Consider the following 26,088-nt stretch of genomic DNA (forward strand, 5'->3'; position numbering starts at 1 on the left):
CACCTATCCCCTGCCCGCCCTACACCCTCATCTCCAACAAGTGGGCGAGACCAGAACTAGGGGCCATAAATATAAGATAGTCACTAATAAATCCAAAAAGGAATTCAGGAGAAACTTCTTTAGCCAGAGAGTGGTGAGAATGTGGAACTCGCTACCACAGGGAGTGGTTGAGGCGAATGGTATTGATACATTTCAGGGAAAGTTAGATAAGCACAGGAGGGAGAGAGGAATCGGATATGTTGATGGGGTTAGAATAAGAGGGGTGGGAGGAGGCTCGTGTGAAGCATAAATACACCTGTTGGGCCAAATGGCCTGTTTCTGTGCTGTAAGTACTTTGTAACACTTTGTAAGTGACTAAGAAGTCCATGCGTTCCATGCACTAAGACTGAAACTGTCTGTGCAGCTGCCTCTGCCGCTTCCCCCTTCCCCACCAAGTCAAACCTCGCCCCGCCCCATCACAAAACATCTCTGAAAGGCAATTCTCATTTCCTTAATTAATTTTGTGCTATTTTAGCGGGGATTCAGATAAAGTTTGAAAAGAGTGAAACTGAGAAAAAAAATGATATTCGATTCTTAAGAAAACAGTAAAAGGACCTTTGAAAGCTGCATTTAAATCATTCCTAAGCTCACTTTGCTTTAAAATCCAATTACAAGCCACCTTGAGAGTCCCTTTGTGAAGTATTCCTTCCCACCAGCAGGGGGCAATTAAAACCTTCTCACTGTGTGTTGCAGCCTTTATATGAACCAAATGTTGGGAAAACATCTAGAGGATCGAAAATAACGAGAGTTTGAAGAGAGCTGAGACGTCCACTTTGTAAGAAGCTGATCAATGCATTAAGTTGGAGAGAGAGAGATAATGTTGATGTAATAACTCCAGAGGTACTTTGCAGACCAACATTTTCCAGCAGTCAAGAATTTGCAAAACCTTCAGGCAAGAGAAAGAGTTGCGAATCATCAAGTGGGTGGATTTTGCAAAAGGAGTGAATTTCTCTGTCGAGTGTTGAGTGGGTGGTAAATCTGCCGACACCGTGTCGTTGTGCGGTTTACTTTGCGGTCAGAAAGGGGGAGGAAATGTTCATCTCTCTTGCTGTTTTGTTTCTGGTTCAGTTCTCTGTCCTCGGATCGACAGCCACTGACAACTTCAGAGGGCACCATGAGCTGAGGACAGGTGCCAGTGAAAAGATGAGTAACTTGAAGCTGGAAGGTAAAGAAAACAAACAAGAGATCGGCGCTGAGCTGCCACTTGGAGATAAACGGGAGGTTACAGGTGGGCCAAACACCAGCTTGGATTCAGAAAACTCAAGCAAGGTGAAATCGGGGCAAACCATGCGGAATATAATCATCTTTCCCCCAAATCCCGAGCAAAGGGCAAGGCGAGGGGCAGACGGACAGGGCAACCTGACCCCGGAGAAGGCAACGGTGGTGTCCCTACAAGGCAACCCCATGGAGCCTCCCCATTTCCAACCAACACAGCTCCAGATGACTGCTCAGATCCCCCTTTCATCGTTCAAAGATGACCAGGTGTGGGGACAGGGGGAAGGGACCGCTGGAGTTCTCAGTGGGCAGGTTAACGAAGGGGAGACAACGGCAGAGAGATTGCAGTTGGAAAACACACTCTACCCGGTCACTGACAGCACTTACAGTGCGTATGCGGTCATGCTTCTCTCGTTGATACTCTTTGCCGTCGGGATCATTGGCAACCTGGCCATCATGTGCATTGTTTGTCATAATTATTATATGAAGAGCGCCTGGAACAATATTCTGGCTGGCATGGCTTGCTGCGACTTCTTTGTCATCTTCTTCTGCCTGCCCGTGGTCATCTTTAACGAGATTACCAAGAAACGGCTGCTTGGGGACATCGGCTGCAAGGTGGTACCGTATCTGGAGGTAAGATCCGCTCCAAGCCTTGTCTTTTTCAGGAGAAAAATTGTTCTGGTCGCTGGGCGCAGCGGCATCGTAAACGTCCTCGTGAAGATTTCCTCCGGTTGGTATTTCTGGCGTGAAACAGCTTCTTTTCCAAATACAGAACAGAGAAACCCATGCGGGTATTTAGCAGGTGTCTTGCACAGAGTGACCAGAGAGCGACTGTCTCCAGCAGTCAGAGTCTCATAAACATTACCATTATCGACCAACGAGAATATACAAACACAAATTCATATAGAGATTTATATTTAATCTTAAAATTCCACCACTCTGTCTTTTCTAAAAAACTTTTAATTCCCCGAATTGTCACGTGAAAAACACCAGTGCGGATTTTCAGCTTTGCTGCACTTTTGAAAGTTGTTTGGAATTTACTTTAGAAAACAGACACATTTATTATGTTTAGATTTGTCATCTATTAATGATTTGGGATTGGTTAGCTGGTCCACAATAAGAAAATATCAGGTAATCTGTGATATTTTTGTTAAATGAAACTCTTAATTACTAAAAATATTAGCAGGCTGAACAGATGGACCTAACTTTGTAAGTAGCATTTCTTTACTCGTTACTTTTCAAAAGAATATCAAAATAAAGCAATTCTCTTTCTGTAGTTTTTTTTGCCACTTTTAGTAATTCTGTGGTTCTGCTGTCCTGATAATATCGTGGTAAGACTGTGTCAGTGTTGTTTTACAGCATGGTATAAACTTGTGAATTGTTTTTCCTCTTGGTCCTTTTGCAGATTATAGAAATGTTGTAAACACTAGCTTGTGTGTGCCACTAAAATGTGGCTGCACCATTGGTTTACTGTTGGTGGCTTGTCTGTCATGCAGGATAAACAGTAAAATTCATAAGTGAAATTAAATCCTTCAACATCAACATCAGCAACAATGAAATATCAGAGCAGCATACATATGATGTAGAGATAAAAATAAACTTTGTATAAATGCTGAATGTATAATGATGGAGACTTGGCAGTCATGTGTTAGCACAGTGGTGACCCACTTGTATTTTAAATTAAGCTAGATAGATATAAGCACTTTCTTTGAAGATCAGCTGCAGGAAGTTTGGAGAAGCTAAATCAGTACAAGTTCAAAGGATGCAGTATATTTTAGAAGTTAATTGTGTTTAAGAGTTTTGGCATTCTGCTTTGCTTATGCAAATACTGACTATGAGAACGATGTGACCATTCTTAGTTACCACAACAGTGGTTCATTGTATGTAACATGATGATGATGCCAGATACTTAAGGGGGGGGGCTTTTTTAAGGGTCAGTTGAGGCCAGTGTAGAGAGGCTGTTGCACATTTAAAGACTGCAGTTTTTTAAAATAAATGTTTTATACTTTGGTACAAGTGGTAATATTTACTTTTTGAAGGATAGAGCTCAGTACTAACATTGCTTCTAACTGTTTAAATCAAATGGTGAGAATGATATTATTCTCTCTTGTGACTAACTGGACGGTTCAGTGTTATAATGCTCCGAGAATAAGTACACTTTAAAACACTGTGCAACACCTGAAAATTTAAGTGCATTGCTGGGCCAGACTATATGCCGTATACTGTAGTAACCTGCACAAAAAGAGAATATCCAGCACTTAAATACAAGATTAAGATTATTTTCTATCATTTTACATCTTTGTAAAATTAAGGATGTTATAATGTGTTATGGCAATAAATTCCAATATACTGAATGTATAATAATGCAACATGCTTTCCCTGCCATCATACAGATAATTACTAGATTTTACATTATTTGGTGCATATGTTTTTATTTATTTAACTATGATTTAGACAATGATGCAGTTAAATGCATTGAACTGTATCATGGTGTTTTAAATGGTCATTTTACTAATACACTAGGCATAGCCTTATTTAATATTGACTTTAAATAAAAATTATAATTTATAATTACACAGAAATGGTTTTGAAGTTTTAACTTAAGCTTTTTATTATTTAAATTGGCTGTTTGTGAGACTTTGTTGGTGCAGAATGGCTGCTGTGTTTGCCTACATAACTAAAATCACTGCACATCAAAATTGCAGTGTACAGCTCTTTGAAATGTTTCAATATGAGGGCATTATATAAATGGTATCCTTTTTTAATGAATTTATTTTAATTTCTAGGTCTCTTCTCTTGGGGTCACCACCTTTAGCCTGTGTGCATTAAGCATCGACAGGTTTCGGTCTGCAACAAGTGCACAGTCACAAATTAGGCTGATAGAAAGTTGTCCCTCTATTGTGGCCAAGATGGCAGTCATCTGGATAGGATCTATGTTGCTGGCACTCCCTGAAGTGCTTCTCTGGCAACTGAACCAAAAGACCTCCGTTGTCTCCGGAGTCATCACTGACTATTGCATTATTAAAACGTCTTTGAGCCTCCCTGAGCATATCTATGGACTTGCGCTGACCTATGAGAATTCCAGGATGTGGTGGTATTTTGGCTGCTACTTTTGCTTGCCCATCATCTTCACAGTGACTTGCCAGTTGGTGACAAGAAGGGTAAGAATCACTGAGAAGAAATCTGACCTCAAAATTACTTCTCAACATGCCCAGCACGAAAGTCAAAGGAACTACACCTTGATTGGCCTAACCATTCTCTATGGCTTCTGCATCATCCCTGAAAATGTTTCCAACTTTGTGGTGGCCTACACGTCTCCTGAAATCTCCAAGGAGACCATTGACTTACTCAGCATCATTAATCAGTTCTTCCTGTTCTTTAAGTCCTCTGTAACCCCAGTGTTGCTTCTCTGCCTCTGCAAGCCTTTGGGCCGAGCCTTCATGGATTGCTGTTGCTGCTGCTGTGATGAGTGTGCTCCAGACGACTCAGGAAGTGATGTTCACGATAGCAAGCTGAAGACAGAAATGGCATCCATTTTCTGTGATAATCCCAAGGAAACACCAACATTGATGACTCTAGGTACCCAATGTTAATAACAATCCTTCACATTCAGCATGAATCTTTAAGGCTCAACAGTGAAGCACACCCATCATCAGCGTTTAGCAGTCAGTTAATTCTTTTACTTAGCTGTGTACACTAGTAGGCTCTTTTTACTGCCTATATTGAACTAGTAAATTAGTAGAAGTTTAGTTACCTCCAGTAAGGTCTTGCTGTGTCAACTATCCAGAGCTATATGTGAATAACTATTTTTTTCCTAGCCGTTTTGGCTATATTTTAGGCTGTTAAATTGTGAAAAGCAATTTTTTAAATGAAATAAAATTAAAAAGTATTAAGAAGAACTGGTACAGCAAAATACTAGTTTCCATGTAGCACACGTGTTCCTATAGTAAATCTTTGGTAGATCACAGTAAAGTACGTCCAACGTTCTAACAAAATATTTTAATTTAATCATGGAGGATTGCCTTTACTAAGCCACTTTTACTCACGACTTATTGCCTTAATATTGAGATCACCAATTACACGTAGAAGAGTTCCCATTATGGTCAGTAGTATATGAAGTAATCTTTAATATTCTCCTAATTTCTAGATCTGCATTTTTATAAATCTTGTGTTCTGAAAGCCCTACAGTGTACAGAAAGTATTGTTCAGACACAACTTCCTAGATTTTATAAACTGTTAGACAAATAGCTGTTTTTATATTCACAGTATTATATGTTGAAGAGGCGCGAGCTGCTGTGTAACTGCACAACAGGGATATACTTTGTTAGCTCTATTGTGTTGGCCTAGCACTGTGTCAAATAAAAATGTGAACAGATCTTTTTGGTTTCCAACACATGCAACTGTGTTTTTGTTTTATTTCACAAAATCTCAGTTATTTATTTTACTTTGTATCCCAAACAAGAATTTCCTATTGGGATAGTTCTGATGCATATCCTTTGTCAGTGTAAATCAGTTTTCACATTGCAATGATGTTAAAAGGCACAGTTTAACTGCAAACTGCCAGTACTAAACTGGGAAACAGGTAGCTAGAACAGTGCGAGACTATCTATGCAAGGACATCTCCAACGACGGTGCTTCACATCGATTGCGGTAGAACTACAAAGCCAAATTCTTGGGTTTCAGATGGCTTGTTAAACTGCCTCAACATTTAATGTTAAAGTCTGCAGTGCTAGAGAACGAGGACAAATATAAGCAAGTGAAAATGCACTGATTTTCTTTTGCCCAATGGAAGACAAATATTTCCTTTCAACATTTATCGACACCAATATTACTTTTTATACCGGAAAGCTATTCTAGATAGATGGGAGCATTTGGCTCCATTGATGGAGCAGCAAATTTCCGCAGTTAATGGCTGAGCATATGGACCAACAAGTTCCAATCTGTGCTAAATCAGCTGATCTCAGCCATGGTTGCTCCGGTTTCCTCCCACAGTCCAAAGATGTGCGGGTTAGGTTGATTGGCTATGATAAAAATTGACCCTTAGTGCTAGGGGGATTAAATACGTGGGGTTACGGGGATAGGGTGGGATATGTGTTGGTGTAGGGATTACGGGGATCGGGTGGGATATGTGTCGGTGCAGGCTCGATGGGCCGAAATGGCCTCTATCTGCACTGTGGGGGTTTCTGTGAATGGTGCTGGTAGAGGTGCGACAATTGCTATTAGTGCTCCAGGGTTAGGATAAGGAAAATCAGCTGGAGGTCTCGCTCGTGATAGCTAACTAGAAACGCCTGTTGAATGTCAGGTAAAGACAGGATCATAGAAACATAGAAGATAGGAGCAGGAGTAGGCCATTCGGCCCCTCAAGCCTACTCCGCCATTCAATGCGATCATGGCTGATCATCCAAACTCAGTACCTTGTCCCTGCCTTCTCCCCATATCCCTTGATCCCTTTAGCCTTAAGAAATATATCTAACTCCTTCTTGAATATATTTAATGAATTGGCCTCTACTGCCTTCTGTGGTAGAGAATTCCACAGGTTCACCACTCTCTGGGTGATGAAATTCCTCCTCATCTCTGTTCTAAATGGCTTACCCCTTATCCTTAGACTGTGACCCCTGGTTCTGGACTCCCCCGCCATGGGGAACATCCTTCCTGGATTGGCGCAGCTGTGTGTCTCAGGTAAGGACAGGATCAGCGCAGCTGAGAGTCTCAGGTAAGGACAGGATCGGCGCAGCTGAGAGTCTCAGGTAAGGACAGGATCGGCTCAGCTGTGAATCTCAGGTAAGGACAGGATCAGGCGAAGCTGAGAGTCTCAGGTAAGGACAGGATCGGGCGAAGCTGTGAGTCTCAGGTAAGGACAGGATCGGGCGAAGCTGAGAGTCTCAGGTAAGGACAGGATCGGGCGAAGCCGAGAGTCTCAGGTAAGGACAGGATCAGGCGAAGCTGTGAGTCTCAGGTAAGGACAGGATCGGGCGAAGCTGAGAGTCTCAGGTAAGGACAGAATCGGGTGAAGCCGAGAGTCTCAGGTAAGGACAGGATCGGCGAAGCTGAGAGTCTCAGGTAAGGACAGGATCGGTGCAGCTGAGAGTCTCAGGTAAGGACAGAATCGGTGCAGCTGAGAGTCTCAGGTAAGGACAGAATCGGGCGAAGCTGAGAGTCTCAGGTAAGGACAGGATCGGTGCAGCTGAGAGTCTCAGGTAAGGACAGAATCGGGCGAAGCTGAGAGTCTCAGGTAAGGACAGGATCGGCGCAGCTGAGAGTCTCAGGTAAGGACAGAAGCGGGCGAAGCTGAGTGTCTCAGGTAAGGACAGGATCGGGCGAAGCTGAGAGTCTCAGGTAAGGACAGGATTGGGTGAAGCTGTGAGTCTCAGGTAAGGACAGGATCGGGCGCAGCTGTGAGTCTCAGGTAAGGACAGGATCGGGCGAAGCTGAGAGTCTCAGGTAAGGACAGGATCGGGCGAAGCTGTGAGTCTCAGTTAAGGACAGGATTGTTGCAGCTGAGAGTCTCAGGTAAGGACAGGATCGGGCGCAGCTGAGAGTCTCAGGTAAGGACAGGATTGGTGCAGCTGAGAGTCTCAGGTAAGGACAGGATCGGCGCAGCTGAGAGTCTCAGGTAAGGACAGGATCGGGAAAAGCTGTGAGTCTCAGGTAAGGACAGGATCGGCGCAGCTGAGAGTCTCAGGTAAGGACAGGATCGGGAAAAGCTGTGAGTCTCAGGTAAGGACAGGATCAGCTCAGCTGAGAGTCTCAGGTAAGGACAGGATCGGGCGAAGCTGAGAGTCTCAGGTACGGACAGGATCGGGCGAAGCTGAGAGTCTCAGGTAAGGACAGGATCGGCACAGCTGAGAGTCTCAGGTAAGGACAGGATCGGGCGAAGCTGTGAGTCTCAGGTAAGGACAGGATCGGGCGAAGCTGTGAGTCTCAGGTAAGGACAGGATCGGCACAGCTGAGAGTCTCAGGTAAGGACAGGATCGGGCGAAGCTGAGAGTCTCAGGTAAGGACAGGATCGGGCGAAGCTGAGAGTCTCAGGTAAGGACAGGATCGGGCGAAGCTGAGAGTCTCAGGTAAGGACAGGATTGGTGCAGCTGAGAGTCTCAGGTAAGGACAGGATCAGCTCAGCTGAGAGTCTCAGGTAAGGACAGGATCGGGCGAAGCTGAGAGTCTCAGGTAAGGACAGGATCGGCGCAGCTGAGAGTCTCAGGTAAGGACAGGATCGGGCGAAGCTGAGAGTCTCAGGTAAGGACAGGATCGGCGCAGCTGAGAGTCTCAGGTAAGGACAGGATCGGGCGAAGCTGAGAGTCTCAGGTAAGGACAGGATCGGGCGAAGCTGTAATGCCCCCACCCCAAGGTGCAACAGCCTTCGGTGGGGCAAATTTGAAGAGAAAACTGGTTAAAAAAAAACACACAATATCCATAGCAAAGTTAGCCTTGAAATAGTTCCTGAAATGGTACAGAAATACTTCCATCAAGGGTTAATGATAAAACTAACTCAAGGATTAGAATCTTTACGTAACCATGCCTCCCTTTAGTAATGTTGAATGTCAAGCTTGACTAAACTGAAATATTGTTGCTCCAGTTCAGTACCAGTAAGCGCGCAGTTCTATGGTCACATGGGAACAGCTATTGAAAGAGTCTGACTAACGTGCAGGGAGAAGTCATGGGTAACTAATTTACAAAATGGATCTGCAGTGTTCTGCACAGTTGAGTCTTAGATCAGACTTACGCTGACAGATCAGTTACCAGTAAAGGTCTGGTACTAGTAAATGCCGTGCTGCCCTCTCTTACCGGCCTGGTGTTTGGATCTGCCAATCATTTGCTGCATCTAACGATTTATAAGAGGAATGCTAATAAGTATTTGTTGCCAAACAAGCCAAAGATAATAATGCAATGAAAGTATGAATGGGATAGCCAGCCCTACTGATGATGTTAATTATATTAATTGCCCCTAATGATTACTAGGGTGTATTTCTAATAACTACAAAAAAAATGAATGATAAAAAGATCTACAATTTAGAGCAAAAACAACCAATTTCTAAACTAGAAGCCATTTCATCAAAGCTTTAATTCTTCTCCAAGTATCACGAGCAACAATGATTTTTATTTAGCTTTAAGTATGAACTTCACCTGCCACTGGTAAAGCACATCAGAGCAGTGAGGTACTGCACCATGGAGTACAAATAGCAATGTCTCCTCGAGATACATACTGCAATGTGCTCACGATCTTACTGGGCCATCTGGCACAGCACTGAATAGAGAGACAAGGTGCTGTTATTGTCAGAAGCAAAATTAGAAATCAGGTCAATCTCCAGTGCTTTTCCACGCCACCTAGTGGCTGAATCAGGATTAATATGAACAGAGGACAATGCAGTCCATCAGTTACTCGTTCCTCTTTCCGTTAGAGCATGGGGAATTTAAGGAAGCAGAAGAAAATACGTTTACAAAATAAAGAAAGAAGTAAATTTGAACATGAGAAGAAACATGAAAAAGAATATTCTACTTCTTTAACTTCTCAGAACCAAAACGAGCAATACATACTGTGGAACCCTTCTTATTAAGATTTAATAGAGGTTCATTTAAATTATGAAGGGTTTTGTTTGAGTGGCTAGGGAACGACTATTTCTTCTATTTAGGGAGTCAGTGACAACGGTCGTCAATTTAAAGTTGTCACTAAGAGAATGAAGAGAGGGGTTAGGAAAATATCCTTTATTCAGAGGATTGTTGCAATGTGGGATGCTTTGCCATGGAGAGCGGTGGAGCCAGAGACTATTACAGATTTTAAGGGGAAAATTGATGAATATTTGAAGCAGGCAAAGATACAAGGCTTTGGGGAGACAGTGGACCAGTGGGATTAGCTTTGAATTGCTCTAACAAAGAGCTAGCACAGACACAAGGGGCTGACTGGCCTCCTTCTGTGCTCTAAAGATCTATGATTCTATAGTTCAATCTTTTAAGTCTCCTTGCACTATACAGAGGTTATGGTGCAGTTTACATATTTTCCACTGTTAGACTTCAGCACATTATTCTCCCTATGCTTTGTTTATTTTAAGGAAATTGATTAGAAATGCTGATTATCTCCATTCAACAGGATTTCATCTGCCTTGCCATCTGAAACCTCAGGACTCACCTACAATCAGGCTCATGTCAAGGACGTTAATCCAAATCGAGAGCAAAAATCTTAAAATTAAACAGAGCAGCAAATCTGCAGTTAGTGCACAGACATGGCCATTTAAAGGGTTGGTGTAAAGATCCATTGCATTACAGCAAAGTATTTGCGTTTTATGCGTAGTTGACCTCTGAGTTTGGAAATTATACACTAAGAATAAACTACAGTTCAAGTTTTAAAAATTGTCTGCGTCATCTGCTTGTCTAGGCCCCAAGCTCTGGTATTCCCTCCCTAGCCTCTTCACCTCGCCTCCATTAAGACACTCCGTAAAGCCAACCTCTGTGACCAAGCTTTTGGTCACCTGCCCGAATGTCTCCTTCTTTGGCTTAGTGTTAGTTTTTGTCTGATTAGACTCCTGTGAAGTGGCTTGGGGCGTTTTACTACGTTAAACACACTACAGGAAACTCTCGATTTACCGGCACCTAAATAACCGGAAATCTCGGTTAACCGGCGAAATTCAGGAGTAGGTTCAGGTAAGTTTTATTTCATATTAGTGGCAGTTCCTGGATCTGTGGCTGTGTAACTGGGGTTTGTGCACTTGTTGCTAAGCAACAGGGACACTTGGTCTGTGGCCGGAGTTCCTGCACATGTTGCTAAGCAACAGGGAAGCCTGGATTTGTTGCTGTGTACGGAGCTCTCGTACCTTTTAACTATACCTCTCTGTAATCCGGACTTTTTGATAAACCGGCACCACGCCGGTCCCGTTGGTGCCGGATAATAAAGAGTTTCCTGTATATTAATGCAAGTTGTGTTTTTTGTGTTAAAAATTATATTTAAGGTAATTTCTTGCCAAGTGCTGGCCTGTTTTGCACGCGATTTATTTACCAATCCCGAAAACCTTCAGAGTTTTGATTTTCCTTGAGGGAGAATCAAGCACACACCTAAGGAGAGCACTAAGACTTCTTCAGCAGTTTACTGTGCAATTGTTTAAACAGCCCCAGCGGCAAGTGCTGATCAGCTGATTAAAGTGCAGGTGAGTGTCGCGCAGTACAGTGAAATCTTGATGATAGTTGTGGTGGGTGCTCAGTCTCTGGTGGAGAACTATGCTCCCTGGCAGCCTTCTCCCACCAATGGCAATACTGAACCAGTCAATGGAACAATTGGAGCGAGATCTGTGTTAAACAGATGCTCTGCCAAAGAACTAAGCTGCTTCATTGTTGAATAACTCCAGCTGAGTGGGTGAACTAATCCTACCCAGTTGTTTTAATTTTGCACGGTGCAAAAACTGTTGCATCTTTCTCTGAAAGCTTATTAACAAGCCCTCCATCGGGCCTTCACAATCAATAACAGCTTTTTAAAAATTATTTTACCGAATTGTTTGAGTGGAAAACAGGGAGTAGTGCAGAAAAGGAAAATGGAGTTTTCAGATTATGTCCGGGTTAGTTTTAATGTCCCTCTCTGCTGGCATTGCCATTAAACAATAGCAGAAAACTTCCTAAATTATGATGTTCAAAGTATGAAAACATTCATTGTTCAGCAAATCAGCAGAGAATATACAATGGAACAGTAATATGTGTAAAATTTCTCCAGTGAGTGACATTAACATAGCTTGTAAATGCCATAGGTTAGGAAACATGAAACATACTGTCCTATGCAGTATATTTTTATACAGACCACCTGGCCATATATTCTTTTTATACTATGTGGAGTGTATACCAATGCTATCAGTTGTGTATTATTGCAGGGATAGACTAATGGTGTGCACTACACATTAGTGGTTTAAACGTCAGTTACAACCTATACAGCATGTTCAATATGTAACTGACGGGGTTCAGAATATACTTAGTGATCTCAACCAAGTCTCTGTGGGGAGATGCGGAATGGAGACCGGATGCACCCTAACAGGGACAGAAGAAATATCAAAGCCAGAGTTGAACCTGGCTTGCTCTTGTGTGTCCCATAACTAGTTCAGAATGGTGTTAGGAAAGAAGTCAACCACCTACCTCTTTGGCGTCAGGTGGTATATGGCCTTGTGAAGCTATAGTGGAAAAAACAGGGGAGGAGAGTGCTTTTGTTTAACTGTAGTGGGGAACGATTGTAAGTATGTAGACTATTTTAATATACCCTGTATTCATATGAAGTAGCTTTCAACTCTCTACAGAAGTGTTCGCTGGCACATTCAAAACTCCTTTAAAGTAAAATATTTGTCACTAAAAATAATACAATGCTATATTAAGTCACAGATCTCAGTCAAGGCTTTTATCTCTGTGAACAAATACTGTTATACAACTGTCTTTTAACTCAAATTGCACATTTGGTAGCACAATACTGATGTTATAAATTCCAGCACTGTTTTCAATGCCAGTATTTACAGCCCCCACAGTTCACGCCAAGTTGCACAACTTATTTTGCACAGAAACTTTTAAAGTACACTGCAGTCTCAAAATTAAAAGCTTCATGACAGGAGTTTGAAACTGTGATGTTTAATGTAACAATCCATATTTTAAAACTTAGCAGATTTTCAGTAGGGCAATCAGAGAGCTTATTAAATGGGATGAGGACTATCGTCGTGACATTGTTGCCTGGATGTTGCTCTATAACCATCAAATTAAAAGATAATAAACAGTAATTGGTCATTTAAGTCATATAAATGGTACTGCGTAACATTAAGAATGAAAGAAAAGATAGGTACAGTTGCTGAGTAATGCGTTTCAGGATAAAGCTGAAATATTCACCTATTACATTGAATCGAGCATTAATTATCTCAATACAACATATGATTTGTTCAATTTTTAAGAAGACTTTTGGATAGTATTTAGTCTTCAACACAATGACCTGTTCATAAGATTCAGGGGAAAAAATCACGCTGGTGCAACCAATTTATGAATAAAGTACATTATATACCCAACTGTCCGAGTAGGACACTTATTGAAATCCTTTTTCAGTAAATGACTGTTCTGAACACAACATGTAAATGTGACAAGAATGTATTAGGAGAGTATCATCATTCTTGGCCAGAGATCCAACTCAAGGAAATAGAAAGTGGCCCGCACCCCTTATACTTTTGCCAGTGTTGAACAATGTTTGTCTTGTTCAAAGTTCAGCTGAGTGGGGCTAAGAAAGTCAAGCTATCAATTCTGAGCACTACAAATTGTTCAGCCGCCAAGAATATAGCCAAGGAGTCCAGTTTAATTTGCTGAAGTATGCAAACATCTCTGAAAAGGAATTGTACAGTTTGCAGTAAACAGAATAAACACAGGAACTATGCTTTTTCATCACATTCTGCTCTATTTAGATCTCGAGGAAGTTGAAATATGAAAGACAGATTCACCAAAAAGAAATCTTTTACCTCTGGGAACAAAGAAGCTACACATGATGGAACAATAAATACTTATAATTTTTAAAATGTTATTTAAGCTGCATTAAGAGGATTCGTCATGTTGCTGGCTGTTACCAGGAGCAACAAAACCAGTGATCTTTCTGCAGAAAGCTCATGCAGTTCAGACCTTAGTGCATTCCTTCATGTATCTAAGTGAGATGTGATCCGTGCGAAAATCTCATTTACCTCTAGCACCATATTAAAGAAATTGTCAGTCTCTATGTGCATTTTGGTCAAATAGCAATCATTTCTTAATCCAGAATAAAACTGTGGTAAAATCATTGATTCAAAAAGGATTTTTCAAACTTCGCTTTGTTTCATCCAGTTTCCTCAAGGTACTACTCACTGGATTACAGCTCCAAAGATGCCAGCAGTCGCCCTATATCTCACCCAAGAAGCATTTTTTTTTACATACAAGTCTAGACAGTGAATATTAGCAAACTATCTAACCATGCCGCACAGCAGGTCCAATCTTGTTGTCACTCACAGCCACTTTCCAGAAAGAGTCATTAAATAGCAATCAGGAGTGAGAAACTAGAGCCCAGATATGCTGTGGAGAATTGTAAGGTCCCAACTTTTGTGCTGGTTGAGGTCAACTTACTCTGTACAAAATGCAGGACTTCAAATCTGTGTGGGTTAGCACTACACTAAGCAATGCCTTTGCCCACTGGGGTAGCTAATGGAAAAAACACTATTAAGTTCTCATCAAAAATGTTACTGTCTAATAACTTTGATGAAAAGTACCTGAAGCAGGCAAATGGAAGAATAATTATTCAGACGTGGTAGATTCTACTGTAACTAATACACTTCCTCTTGGAAATGCAACATTTATGGTCATGCACTGCAAAAAAATATATAATTTGTGGCCAAGTATGATATTCCTCTTTGTTCAAATTAACTGATCCTTCACATACTGCACTATAGTGAGGTGATCCACTTAAATCATGAAATCATGAGATTCCCCTTCCCTTGAGATTTTTCAGGTCAAAAGCCCATAATTTATGCTTTCAGAGCATACCATGAACAGGCAGAACTCCGATCCCTATCTAACTATATGGCACCTTTCACGACCACCAGATGTCCCAAAGCACTTTACAGCCAATGAAGTACTTTTTGGAGTGTAGTCACTGTTGTAATGTAGGATAGGCAGCAGCCAATTTGCGCACAGCAAGCTCCCACAAACAGCAATGTGATAATGACCAGATAATCTGTTTTGTTATATTGATTGAGGGATAAATATTGGCCAGGACACCGGGGATAACTCCCCTGCTCTTCTTCAAAATAGTGCCATGGGACCTTTTACATCCACCTGAGAGAGCAGACAGGGCCTCAGTTTAACATCTCATCTGAAAGACGGCAACTCCGACAGCGCAGCACTCCCTCAGTACTGCAATGGAGTATTAGCCTGGATTTTTGTGCTCAAGTCTCTGGAGTGGGACTTAGAACCCACAACCTTCTGACTCAGAGGCGAGTGTGCTACCCACTGAGCTACAGATGACTCAGCTAACTAACTAAATAAAAGACAGGATAGTGGGGGTAATGAAAATTGGGAGAGAGATATAAAGGGGGACTGAATCAATATCACCCATTTTACACTATCACCTAAAGTCAAAATTATCCCCAGCGACAGAGAATAGAAATCTAAAAAATGCAACAAAAAAATCAGCAACAAAGAAAATAGAAGTGAAACAGAGATTGAGAAAAATAGAGTATCAGAAATTGTAAGTAACATTCATGTTATATGTAATCTTAAATTGATTTTTTTCTTGAGTACACACCATTGAGAACTCACCAAGAAAATGATGATTAACTTTTTCCAAACTTTACCTTGGTGTGTTCACTCTTGTGGACACATAGAAAACCATATGGGAAACAAAGATAGAAAATAGAGTAAAAGCGGTGGTATACAGGAAATGTCTGATTCTGATATGGGAGCACTGCATATTCCACGCTTTAATCAGAAACAGCACAAGGTTATATTTATTTACATAAATATATACATATATATATATATATATATACACACACACTAACTGTATTGATCCCCAGTAATTATCACTTAATAATTTTGCAGTGATCACATTACAATCCTGCCAAAAGAGATGGTTCACTAACCCTTCTCAGTAATACCCAGTAAGGATGACAGGTCTCCAGGTCATAACTAGCTGTACTGATGAAAGGTCATCGACCTGAAACGTTAACTCTGTTTCTCTGTCCACAGATGCTGCCTGACCTGCTGAATATTTCCAGCAGTTTTTGTTTTTATTGCAGTAACTAGCTGTCATTGGTAACTATGGGTTCACAGTAAGGGCACATTAACTTTTTCAGTACCAGATTTAGGTCCCAAAACGAGTTGGAAAGATACCATAACGCTCTAGGTCCATTCCAAAAATGGAGACCAGAATATTTTGATGGGGGAGGGAGAAAAAAGTGAAAAGTTATTAAAGCTGTAACATCACTTTAAAAAGCTGGGTTTTAAATCCCTCATCTAAAACATAGGTTAACAGGTCAAACAACTGAATCTTCCATTTCTTGGTAATTATTGTGATCACCTATCTATGTAAGATGATACTCTGTGACTGCTACATGTTTAGCTACTGCGGATAACTTGTAGCTTCTGTGTTCTGGGCCCAATCTCTCGAGCATTCCTGTAAACAAGCGCTCATACTTACTTGTTTACATTCTTTAACCCCATGGAAAATTAAGTGGTGCAGGATCTAGAGATGAACTTGCCATATTAATACTCAAATATAATTTTTATAAATGCCATATATATGTATTTTGAAAGCTGCAATGGGTAAATGGAGTTGTGGTACAGATCAGCATGATCTAATTGAATGGTGGAACAGATTCAAGGGGCTGAATGGCCTTACTCATGACCCTATGTCCCTATAAAGGGCAATCAGTGTTTAAAAGGAAGATCTCTCTCCAAAACACAGTCAATATCTGGTTTCCTATTTTATGCACTTGTCTGCTATTACTGAACTTGTACTATATAAAACATAATTTAAGGGTCTTTGCTAAGCTGAATATATAGCTCTACATATAGTGAAAAAGAAACAACTTAGTGCACAAAGCAAATGAGACCAACTCAGTGTTTAGACAATTACAAGTAGGTGTAGGAATCTGCACATTTTCAAACAAGTTCTTTATAAATTACATGGGAAGCTGATGGTTAACAGACAGACAGAATGAATACAGCACTTCACTTTACGTTCTGACAGATTCCAAAACAAATACACTCAGTCTTGAAGATGGCCAGTAATTGATGCAATGCTAACTTAATTATAAAAATACACAAAGAACATAAAAAAGCACTTTGTGACCTTTTTAATATTCACTCCCGGAATTAATTTATTTCATCCCCTTAGCAATTGCTTGCACAGTGGGTTGGTAGAGAGCTGAACATTTTTTAATGTAAATGCAAAAATATTTAATGCTTTCATTAGCTGAACTGTAGAATGTGAAACAAACGAGGAATATATTTCTCAACATAGATGCTGTTCCGATTCAGTTTCAGTAAAACTTTCAGGATTTGCTTATATTTTGCCAATTTTTACCTTCCCCACCCTTCTCTTCTCTTCTCTTCTGAAAGCATTCATTTCTTGCATGGTTCTAATGGTGAAAATCACCCTCTGGCATCATCACTTAAGTAGTCACTATTCGCATCTGAAATGTGATGACCAGATATTCCAATCAGCGTTAAAATAACACCGATCAGAAAGGTCCAGGTCGAGTATTGACAGGATATTGGAACTGCATAGAGCATCACAATAGAGCCTGATGTTGTTATCGGTCAACATGCACACTTGTGTATTTCCAGCAGGGGTCACTAACTATCGGTCAGGCATGAGACTCATGGCTGATTTTCCCTTTCTAATATAGGATTGCTGAGGCCAATTGCAGCACCCTCTGCCATGGTCCTGCCTGAAATATCTTTTTCAGCACAGACTGGAGTCCTTCCTGGTCAGAAAAATGCTTATAATCTGCTAATATACCAGAGCTTATTGATTAGCAAGGCGTTACCTGTGGGCTACACCATAGTACCTTTTGTTTTCCCCTGCAGTGGACCAATGGCATTTGAGTTGAGAGAGAGTGTGGTAAATGGGAGAAAAAGTCATTTAAGTGTATTTTGTGAATTTTAGTGTGTTAAAAAGTTAATTATTTGAAGTGAGTGTCATTTTTTAAGTGTAAATTAAACTGCTGGGGAGTTTAAACTGGAAGTAGAATTCGGGTATAAAAGGGGCAGGACTAGTGCGGCAGCTCTGAGTACTGTGCATTGAATGTAAGCAGAGTGTGGTAAGTGGGAGAGTTCGGGCAAGTGGGAGGTGAGGGGATGTTTTTGCTCTGTTTTGTTCCTCACTCCCAGGCTTAGACAGCACTGTGGAAGTGGAGCAGCGAGATGAGTCAACCAAACAGGCCCCACAGACAGCATTCAAAGAGGAGGTTGGTGATCAGCTGGTTGGTAGGTTCTCTTCCTTCTCTTTTATACCTTTAAGTTGGTAAGTCCTATTGAATAGTGGTGTGATATAACTAATAATAAGAAATGTAATTAATTATATAGAATGGAGCAGGTGATGTGTTACTGTAGCGAGATGTGGGAGCCGGTGGACCCCATTGAGGCTCACGGTGATTACATCTGCGACAAGTGTTTGCTGCTAGAGGAACTCCGGCTCCGTACTGAGGTGCTTGAGACCGAGCTTCAGACAATGCGACACATCAGGGAGGGGGAGAAGTTCCTGGACTCTATGTTTCAGGAGGTAGTCACACCTATGAAATTAATTAATTCAGATGTAGTCCGTGGTCAGGGACAGGACGGTGTGACTATGAGTGAGGCAGGTACAGGCATCCAGGAGGTAGTGTTGAGGGAGCCGCAGCCCTTGCTCTTCTCAAACAGTTTTGAGATTCTTTCTCCCTGTGAGGGCGGGAGCGGGGACTGCAGGGAGGATGAGCAACCTGGCCACAGCACTGTGGAACAGGGGGCCATTCAAGTGGGGGGAGTAAAAAGAAATGTTGTAGTGGTAGGGGATAGTATCATTAGGGGGATAGATAGGGTTCTCTGCAGTCAAGAGCGGGAGTCCCGAAGGCTGTGTTGTCTGCCCGGTGCCAGGGTTAAGGACATCTCTTCTGGGCTGGAAAGAAACTTGGAGTGGGAGGGGGAGGATCCAGTTGTCGTGGTCCATGTTGGTACAAACAATGTAGATAGGACAAGGAAGAAGGTTCTGTTAAAGGAGTATGAACAGCAAGGGGTCAAATTAAAAAACAGAACCTCAAGGGATTATTACCTGATCCACGAGCGAATTTGGCTAGGATAAATAAAATTAGAGAGTTAAATGCGTAGCTCCAAGACTGGTATGGGAAAAATGGGTTTTGCTTCTTGGGACACTGGCACCAGTACTGGGACAAGAGGGAGCTGTTCCGTTGGGGTGGACTTCACTTGGCCAGTGCTGGGACTAGAATCCTGGCGAATCATATAACTAGGGCTGTAGACAGGGCTTTAAACTAATTAGTGGGGGGGAGGTTTCTAGAGAGCAAATAATAAAAATGACTACGCAGAAGGTCATAGACTTAGGTAGCAGTGGGGGAATTAAAAAACAGAGCGTGTCAGGAAGGGACAGAAGGTATGGAGTAAAAGGTAAAGTAGTAAAAGGGGAAAAAGCAGGAACTAAGTGTCACAAAACATATTTGAAAGTTCTTTATCTCAATGCACGTAGCATTCGTAACAAAATGGACGAGTTAACGGCACAAATAACTACATATGGGTATGATCTTGTGGCCATTACAGAAACATGGCTGCAGGGTGACCATGACTGGGAATTAAATATACCAGGTTATTTAACAATCAGGAAGGACAGGCAGGAAGGAAGGGGAGGTGGGGTGGCTATGTTAATAAAGGAAGGAATCACTGTAATACAGAGAAATGATATTGGATCAAAGGATCAGGATAGTGATAGAGTTTGGGTGGAGATACGGAATAATAAGGGGGAAAAAACACTAGTGGGTGTAGTCTATAGGCCTCCGAACAGTTGCAACTCTGTTGGACGGAGTATTAATCAGGAAATAGTTGAGGCTTGTAATAAGGGAAGTTATAATTGTGGGGGATTTTAACTATCATATTAACTGGACAAATCAAATTGGGCAGGGCAGCCTTGAGGATGAGGTCATTGAGTGTATTAGGGATGGGTTTCTTGAGCATTATGTAACTGAACCGACCAGGGGGCAAGCAACCTTAGATTTGGTCCTGTGTAATGAGACAGGATTAATTAAAAATGTTCTAGTAAAGGATCCCCTTGGAATGAGTGACCATAACATGGTTGAATTCCATATTCAATTAGAGGGTGAGAAGGTTGGATCTCAAACAAGCGTGCTGAGCTTGAATAAAGGAGACTATGAAGGTATGAGAGCGGAATTGATTAGAGTGGACTGGGAAAATAGATTAAAGGGTAAGATGGTACATGATCAGTGGTGTACATTTAAGGAGTTTATTTTACAACTTCCAAAAAATATATATTCCACTGAGGCAAAAAGGGTGTAAAAGAAAAGATAGCCATCCGTGGCTAAGAAAAGTAATTAAGGATAGTATCAGACTAAAAACAAGGGCATATAAGGTAGCCAAATCTAGTGGGAGGATAGAAGATTGGGAAGTCTTTAAAAGACAGCAAAAAATAACTAAAAGATTGATTAAGAAAGGGAAGATAGATTATGAAAGTAAATTAGCAAAAAATATAAAAACAGATAGCAAAAGTTTCTATAGTTATATAAAAAGAAAAAGGGTGGCTAAAGTAAATGTTGGTCCCTTAGAGGATGAGACCGGGAAATTAATGGTGGGAAACATGGAGATGGCAAAAACGCTGAACAATTATTTTGTATCAGTCTTTACGGTAGAGGATACTAAGAATATCCCAATACTGGACAAACAGGGGCCTCTAGGGGGGGGAGGAGCTAAATATGATTAAAATCACTAAGGAAGTGGTACTTGGTAAAATAATGGGACTCAAGGCGGATAAATCCCCTGGACCTGATGGCTTACATCCTAGGGTCTTGAGGGAAGTGGCGGTAGAGATTGTGGATGCATTGGTAATAATTTTCCAAAACTCCCTGGAATCAGCAAAGGTCCCGGCAGATTGGAAAACTGCTAATGTAACACCCTTATTTAAAAAGGGTAGTAGGCAGAAGGTTGGATACTATAGACCTGTTAGCCTAACATCTGTGGTTGGTAACATTTTAGAGTCCATTATTAAGGAGACAGTAACGGGACATTTGGATAAACATAATTTAATAGGACAAAGTCAGCATGGTTTTATGAAGGGGAAGTTATGTTTGACAAATTTGTTTGAGTTCTTTGAGGAAGTAACATACAGGGTGGATAAAGGGGAACCAGTGGACGTAGTGTGGCGACACGCCACCATTGGACATAATCCGCTCACGGCGGCACGGACAGTTTACGCAGGCACACTGCCGGCAGCAGCCGCCCCCAGCCGGGGGCCCTTTCCTCCGGCAACTTGTTTCCCACAGGGACAGGCTGCCGGGAGCACTTCCTGTCTGGGGAGTATTTAAGTGGTTGCGCGGGCTTTTCAAGCTCTCTCTTTGCCATGATGTAGATTAAAGCAGTTGTGTTTCACCAACTCTGGTCTCGACTCCCACGTTTGCCGCGGTATCTCAACACTGGTGACCCCGACGCTCAGGACGAATCCTAAGCTAGCATGGCGGATACAAACGCAGTCACGGTTAAACTACCGGACTTTTGGGAGAACCTGGCCGAGGCCTGGGTCGTTCAAGCCGAGTCCAGATTCCGGCTGAGAAGCATTACAGTCGACGCCACGAAGTACAACTACCTCGTCGCCTCTCTCACCTACGCCACAGTTCCCGAGGTTTGGGCAGCGCTGCAGGATCCACCAGTGGAAGGCAAGTACGAACATCTGAAGGCCGCGCTTCTTAAAAAATTTCAGGCGCCCTCTTACCAGCGCAACTGCCAACTCCTCGACCTCCCAGGCCTTGGTGACGCTTCACCGTCGGACCTGCTTTCCCACATGCTGTCCCTCTCGGACGACAAAAACCCCGGCGCCCTCTTTCGCACGCTTTTCATTCGCCAGCATCCGCCCGCTCATTGTGGAGTCTGGCTCCACGGACCTGAATGAGATAGCCGAAAAGGCCGACTGGCTGCTCTCCGCGCAGACCGCCCGCGACGTCGCGCCCGACCTCACGGCAACGACCACGCGGTCTCCCCGGCCCACTAGGCCCGACCGCCCTTCCACTCCGGGTCACTGCTACTACCACACCCGTTTTGGCACTAGGGCCCAACGCTGCACGCCACCGTGCACTTTCAAACCCCCCCCCGCACCGGCCCCCACGATGGCCGCGGGGCAAAAGGGGCCCCTACTGTACGTCACCGACGACAGCACCAACCGCCGATTTCTGTACGACACAGGAGCCCAGCACAGCATCACCCCCGCCTCCGCCCTCGAAATCCAATGCGGTGCACGGGGTATCACGCTGGCTGCAGCCAATGGCTCTGACATCCGCACATACGGCACCCGCATGGTCACGCGCGACCTCGCAGGCCGCCGCTACCGCTGGGAGTTCCTCACAGCCAAGGTCCTCTGCCCACTCCTCGGCGCCGACTTCCTACGCGCCCACGGCCTCCTTGTCGACATTCCGAGGCACCGCCTTGTCAACATCAACACTATGGCCCCCATCCCTGGCACATTCACCCCGGCCCGTTCGGCCGGCCTGACGACCTACTGCCTCGCCAGAGCCACGGACGACTACTCGGCACTTCTAGCTGAGTTTCCCGCCCTCACCAACCCGACCTTTTCGGCCAAAGCCGCCAAACACGGTGTGGAGCACTATATCCCCACCACCGGCCCCCCGGTCTCTGCCTACGCCCGCAGACTCAACCCGGCCAAGCTGGAAATCGCACGGGCCGAGTTCACCACCATGGAGCAACTCGGCATCATCCGCCACTCCAGCAGCCCTTGGGCCTCGCCCCTCCACATCGCCCCCAAGCCCGGCAGAGGCTGGCGCCCCTGCGGGGACTACCGCCGCCTCAACGACGCCACCACTCCCGACCAATACCCGGTGCCGCACATCCAGGACTTCTCGGCCCGACTGGCTGGATGAACCGTCTTTTCCAAGGTCGACCTGGTGCGCGGTTACCACCAAGTCCCAGTACACCCCGCGGACATCCCCAAAACGGCCGTGATCACCCCATTCGGCCTGTTCGAGTTCCTGAGAATGCCCTTCGGCCTCAAGAATGCAGCCCAGGCTTTCCAGCGCCTTATGGACTCAGTCCTCCGGGACCTGAACTTCCTATTCGTCTATCTAGACGACATTCTCGTGGCCAGCTCCTCCCAACAGGAACACCTCGAACACCTTTGCATCCTGTTCGGGCGCCTAGCCCAACACGGGCTCATCCTCAGCCCGGCGAAGTGCCAATTCGGCCTAGCCGAGATCGATTTTCTCGGCCACCACATCACCCCTGCTGGGGCCGTCCCCCTGCCCAACAAGGTGCAGGCCGTCCAGCAATTCCCCCGCCCCAAAACCATCAAGGGCCTCCAGGAGTTCCTCGGGATGGTGAACTTCTACAACAGGTTCATCCCCAGAGCAGCAGCCCTCATGAAGCCCCTATACGACTCCCTCCGAGGTAAATCCGGCAAGATGGCCGTAGCCTGGACCACTGACACGTCAGCCGCCTTCAACGCCACCAAAAACGCGTTCGCCGACGCCACCCTGCTCGTACACCCGAGGGCCGATGCCCGGGTCGCGCTCACCACCGACGCCTCCGACCACGCGGTCGGAGCCGTGTTCGAGCAGTGGGTCAATGGCGCGTGGCAGCCACTTGCCTTCTACAGCCGCCAACTGCGCCCCCCGGAGGTCAAATACTCTACTTTCGACCGCTAGCTCCTCGCGCTCCACCTGTCGGTCCGACATTTCAGGTTCCTCCTGGAGGGCCGTCCCTTTACCGCGTACGTGGACCACAAGCCGCTCACATACGCGATGGCCAAGCACACCGAACCCTGGTCCGCTAGGCAGCAACGCCAGCTCGCGGCCGTGTCCGAGTTTACCACGGACATCCAGCACGTCTCCGGTAGAGACAACGTTGTCGCCGACTGCCTTTCCCATCCCGCCATCTGCGCAAATCACCTCACGGTCGACTACGCGCAACTAGCAGCGGCCCAGCTCACGGACCCAGACCTCCTCTCGGCGGCTACCAGCCTGCCAGGGCTGCGCCTAGCCAAGGTCGCGCACAGGCCCGAAGCCACAGCAGTCACTTGCGACGTCTCACTCAGCCAACCCAGGCCAGTTGTCCCTGCAACCTGGCGCCGCCGCATCTTCGACGCGCTCCACGGGCTCTCCCATCCGGGTTCCTGCGCATCCATCAAACTCCTCTCCCAGCACTTCGTCTGGCGCGGCCTCAGCAAAGATGTTCGGATTTGGGCCACCTCCTGCCTCGCCTGCCAACGGGCCAAGGTACAGCTGCACACAAAAGCATCCCTGGGAGACTTCGAGGTACCCAGCCGCCGCTTCGACCACGTACACGTCAACATCGTCGGTCCTCTGCCGCCATCGCAAGGCCAAACTTATCTCCTCACGATGGCCAACCGCTACACACGCTGGCCTGAGGCAGTGCCGCTGACCTCCACCACCACAGCCGACATCGCCAGGGCGTTCGTTAACACCTGGGTCGTGAGGTTCGGCGTACTGGCCAACATAACCTCCGACAGAGGCGCCCAGTTCACCTCCGAACTCTGGACGGCCACAGCACGCAACCTCGGGGTGACGCTCCACTGAACCATGGCGTACCAGCCGCAGGCAAACGGGCTTTGTGAACGCTTCCACAGGTCACTCAAGGCCTCACTCCACGCCGGCCTGCAGGACAGTACCTGGACTGACCGCCTACCGTGGGTGCTACTAGGCCTACGCACCGCGGTCAAGGAAGACCTCCAGTCCTCAGCAGCGGAGTTCGTCTACGGACAACCGCTGCACGTACCAGGCGAATTCCTCCCGGAGGCTACCACGCCTTGGTCGGCCGAACAGCAGCGGCTCAACTCTTTCTCTTCCGCTCAACAGTTCGCCCCACTTCCGGTCAACCGACACGGCGAACTTGCACCTCACGTCCCGCCAAACTTACAGCAGGCACGCTTCGTCTTCGTGCGACACGACGCGCACCGCGGACCCCTGCGACCCCCGTATGATGGACCGTACGAGGTACTACAAACCGGGGACAAGGTCTTCAAGCTGCAACTCAGCAACAGGTTCGAAACAGTCTCCATCGACCAGCTCAAACCAGCACACACAGAACCAGGGGAACAGGTCCCCGTGGCCCGACCTCCAACTAGAGGCCGTCCCGCCAGCAAGCCAGCACAGCCGGCGGCGAACCACCCGGCCCCACCAACTAGACCGGCGACCACTCAGAGCCGCTCCGGCAGAACCATTAGACCACCGTCACGACTCGTCCACTCCTTCTAAGCGGATTCTGGGGGGAGCTCTGTGGCAACACGCCACCATTGGACATAATCCGCTCACGGCGGCACGGACAGTTTACGCAGGCGCACTGCCGGCAGCAGCCACCCCCAGCCGGGGGCCCTTTCCTCTGGCAACTTGTTTCCCACAGGGACAGGCTGCCGGGAGCACTTCCTGTCTGGGGAGTATTTAAGTGGTTGCACGGGCTTTTCAAGCTCTCTCTTTGCCATGATGTAGATTAAAGCAGTTGTGTTTCACCAACTCTGGTCTCGACTCCCACGTTTGCCGCGGTATCTCAACAGTAGTGTATTTAGACTTCCAAAAGGCATTTGAAAAGATGCCACACAAAAGATTATTGCTCAAGATAAAAAATCATGGAATTGGGGGTAATATTCTGGCATGGGTGGAGGATTGGCTATCTAACAGAAAGCAGAGAGTTGGGATAAATGGTTCGTTCTCAGACTGTGGTGTTCCGCAGGGGTCAGTGCTGGGTCCCCAACTCTTTACAATCTATATTAATGATTTGGAGGAGGGGACCAAGTGTAACATATCAAAGTTTGCAGATGATACTAAGATGGGAAGGAAAGTAGTGAGTGAGGAGGACATAAAAAACCTGCAAAGGGACATAGACAGGCTAAGTAAGTGGGCAGAGATTTGGCAGATGGAATACAATACTGGAAAGTGTGAGATTATGCACTTTGGCAGGAAAAATCATAGAGCAAGTTATTATCTTAATGGCAAGAAACTGGAAAGTACTGAGTACAAAGGGATCTGGGGGTCCTGGTGCACGAAACTCAAAAAGTTAGTATGCAGGTGCAGCAAGTGATCAAGAAGGCCAATGGAATGTTGGCTTTTATTGCTAGGGGGATAGAATATAAAAACAGGGAGG

The 26,088-nt window shown here is 44.9% G+C and overlaps 1 protein-coding gene across 1 annotated transcript; it reads left to right on the forward strand.

The window, feature by feature from the left end:
* The first annotated feature begins 724 nt into the window (after positions 1–724).
* Positions 725–5,649, forward strand: LOC147105246 (G protein-coupled receptor 37-like 1). The gene is made up of 2 exons (XM_086011401.1): positions 725–1,887; positions 4,041–5,649. The coding sequence occupies exons 1-2, from the start codon at positions 1,072–1,074 to the stop codon at positions 4,845–4,847; spliced, it is 1,623 nt and encodes a 540-aa protein (XP_085867527.1). The 5' UTR covers positions 725–1,071; the 3' UTR covers positions 4,848–5,649.
* The last annotated feature ends 20,439 nt before the right edge of the window (positions 5,650–26,088 follow it).

Source organism: Somniosus microcephalus, chromosome 18, assembly GCF_052327205.1.
Source record: "Somniosus microcephalus isolate GS21.2 chromosome 18, FLI_Smic_1.0, whole genome shotgun sequence".
In the NCBI taxonomy this organism is placed as follows: Eukaryota; Metazoa; Chordata; class Chondrichthyes; order Squaliformes; family Somniosidae; genus Somniosus; species Somniosus microcephalus.

What these genes read in the sequence shown, in the direction of transcription:
- LOC147105246 (XM_086011401.1), top strand. Translation starts at nt 1,072, where the DNA reads ATGTTCATCTCTCTTGCTGTTTTGTTTCTGGTTCAGTTCTCTGTCCTC. An exon ending in AGGTGGTACCGTATCTGGAG is followed by an intron (nt 1,888 to 4,040) that starts GTAAGATCCGCT and finishes TTTAATTTCTAG; the next exon opens with GTCTCTTCTCTTGGGGTCAC.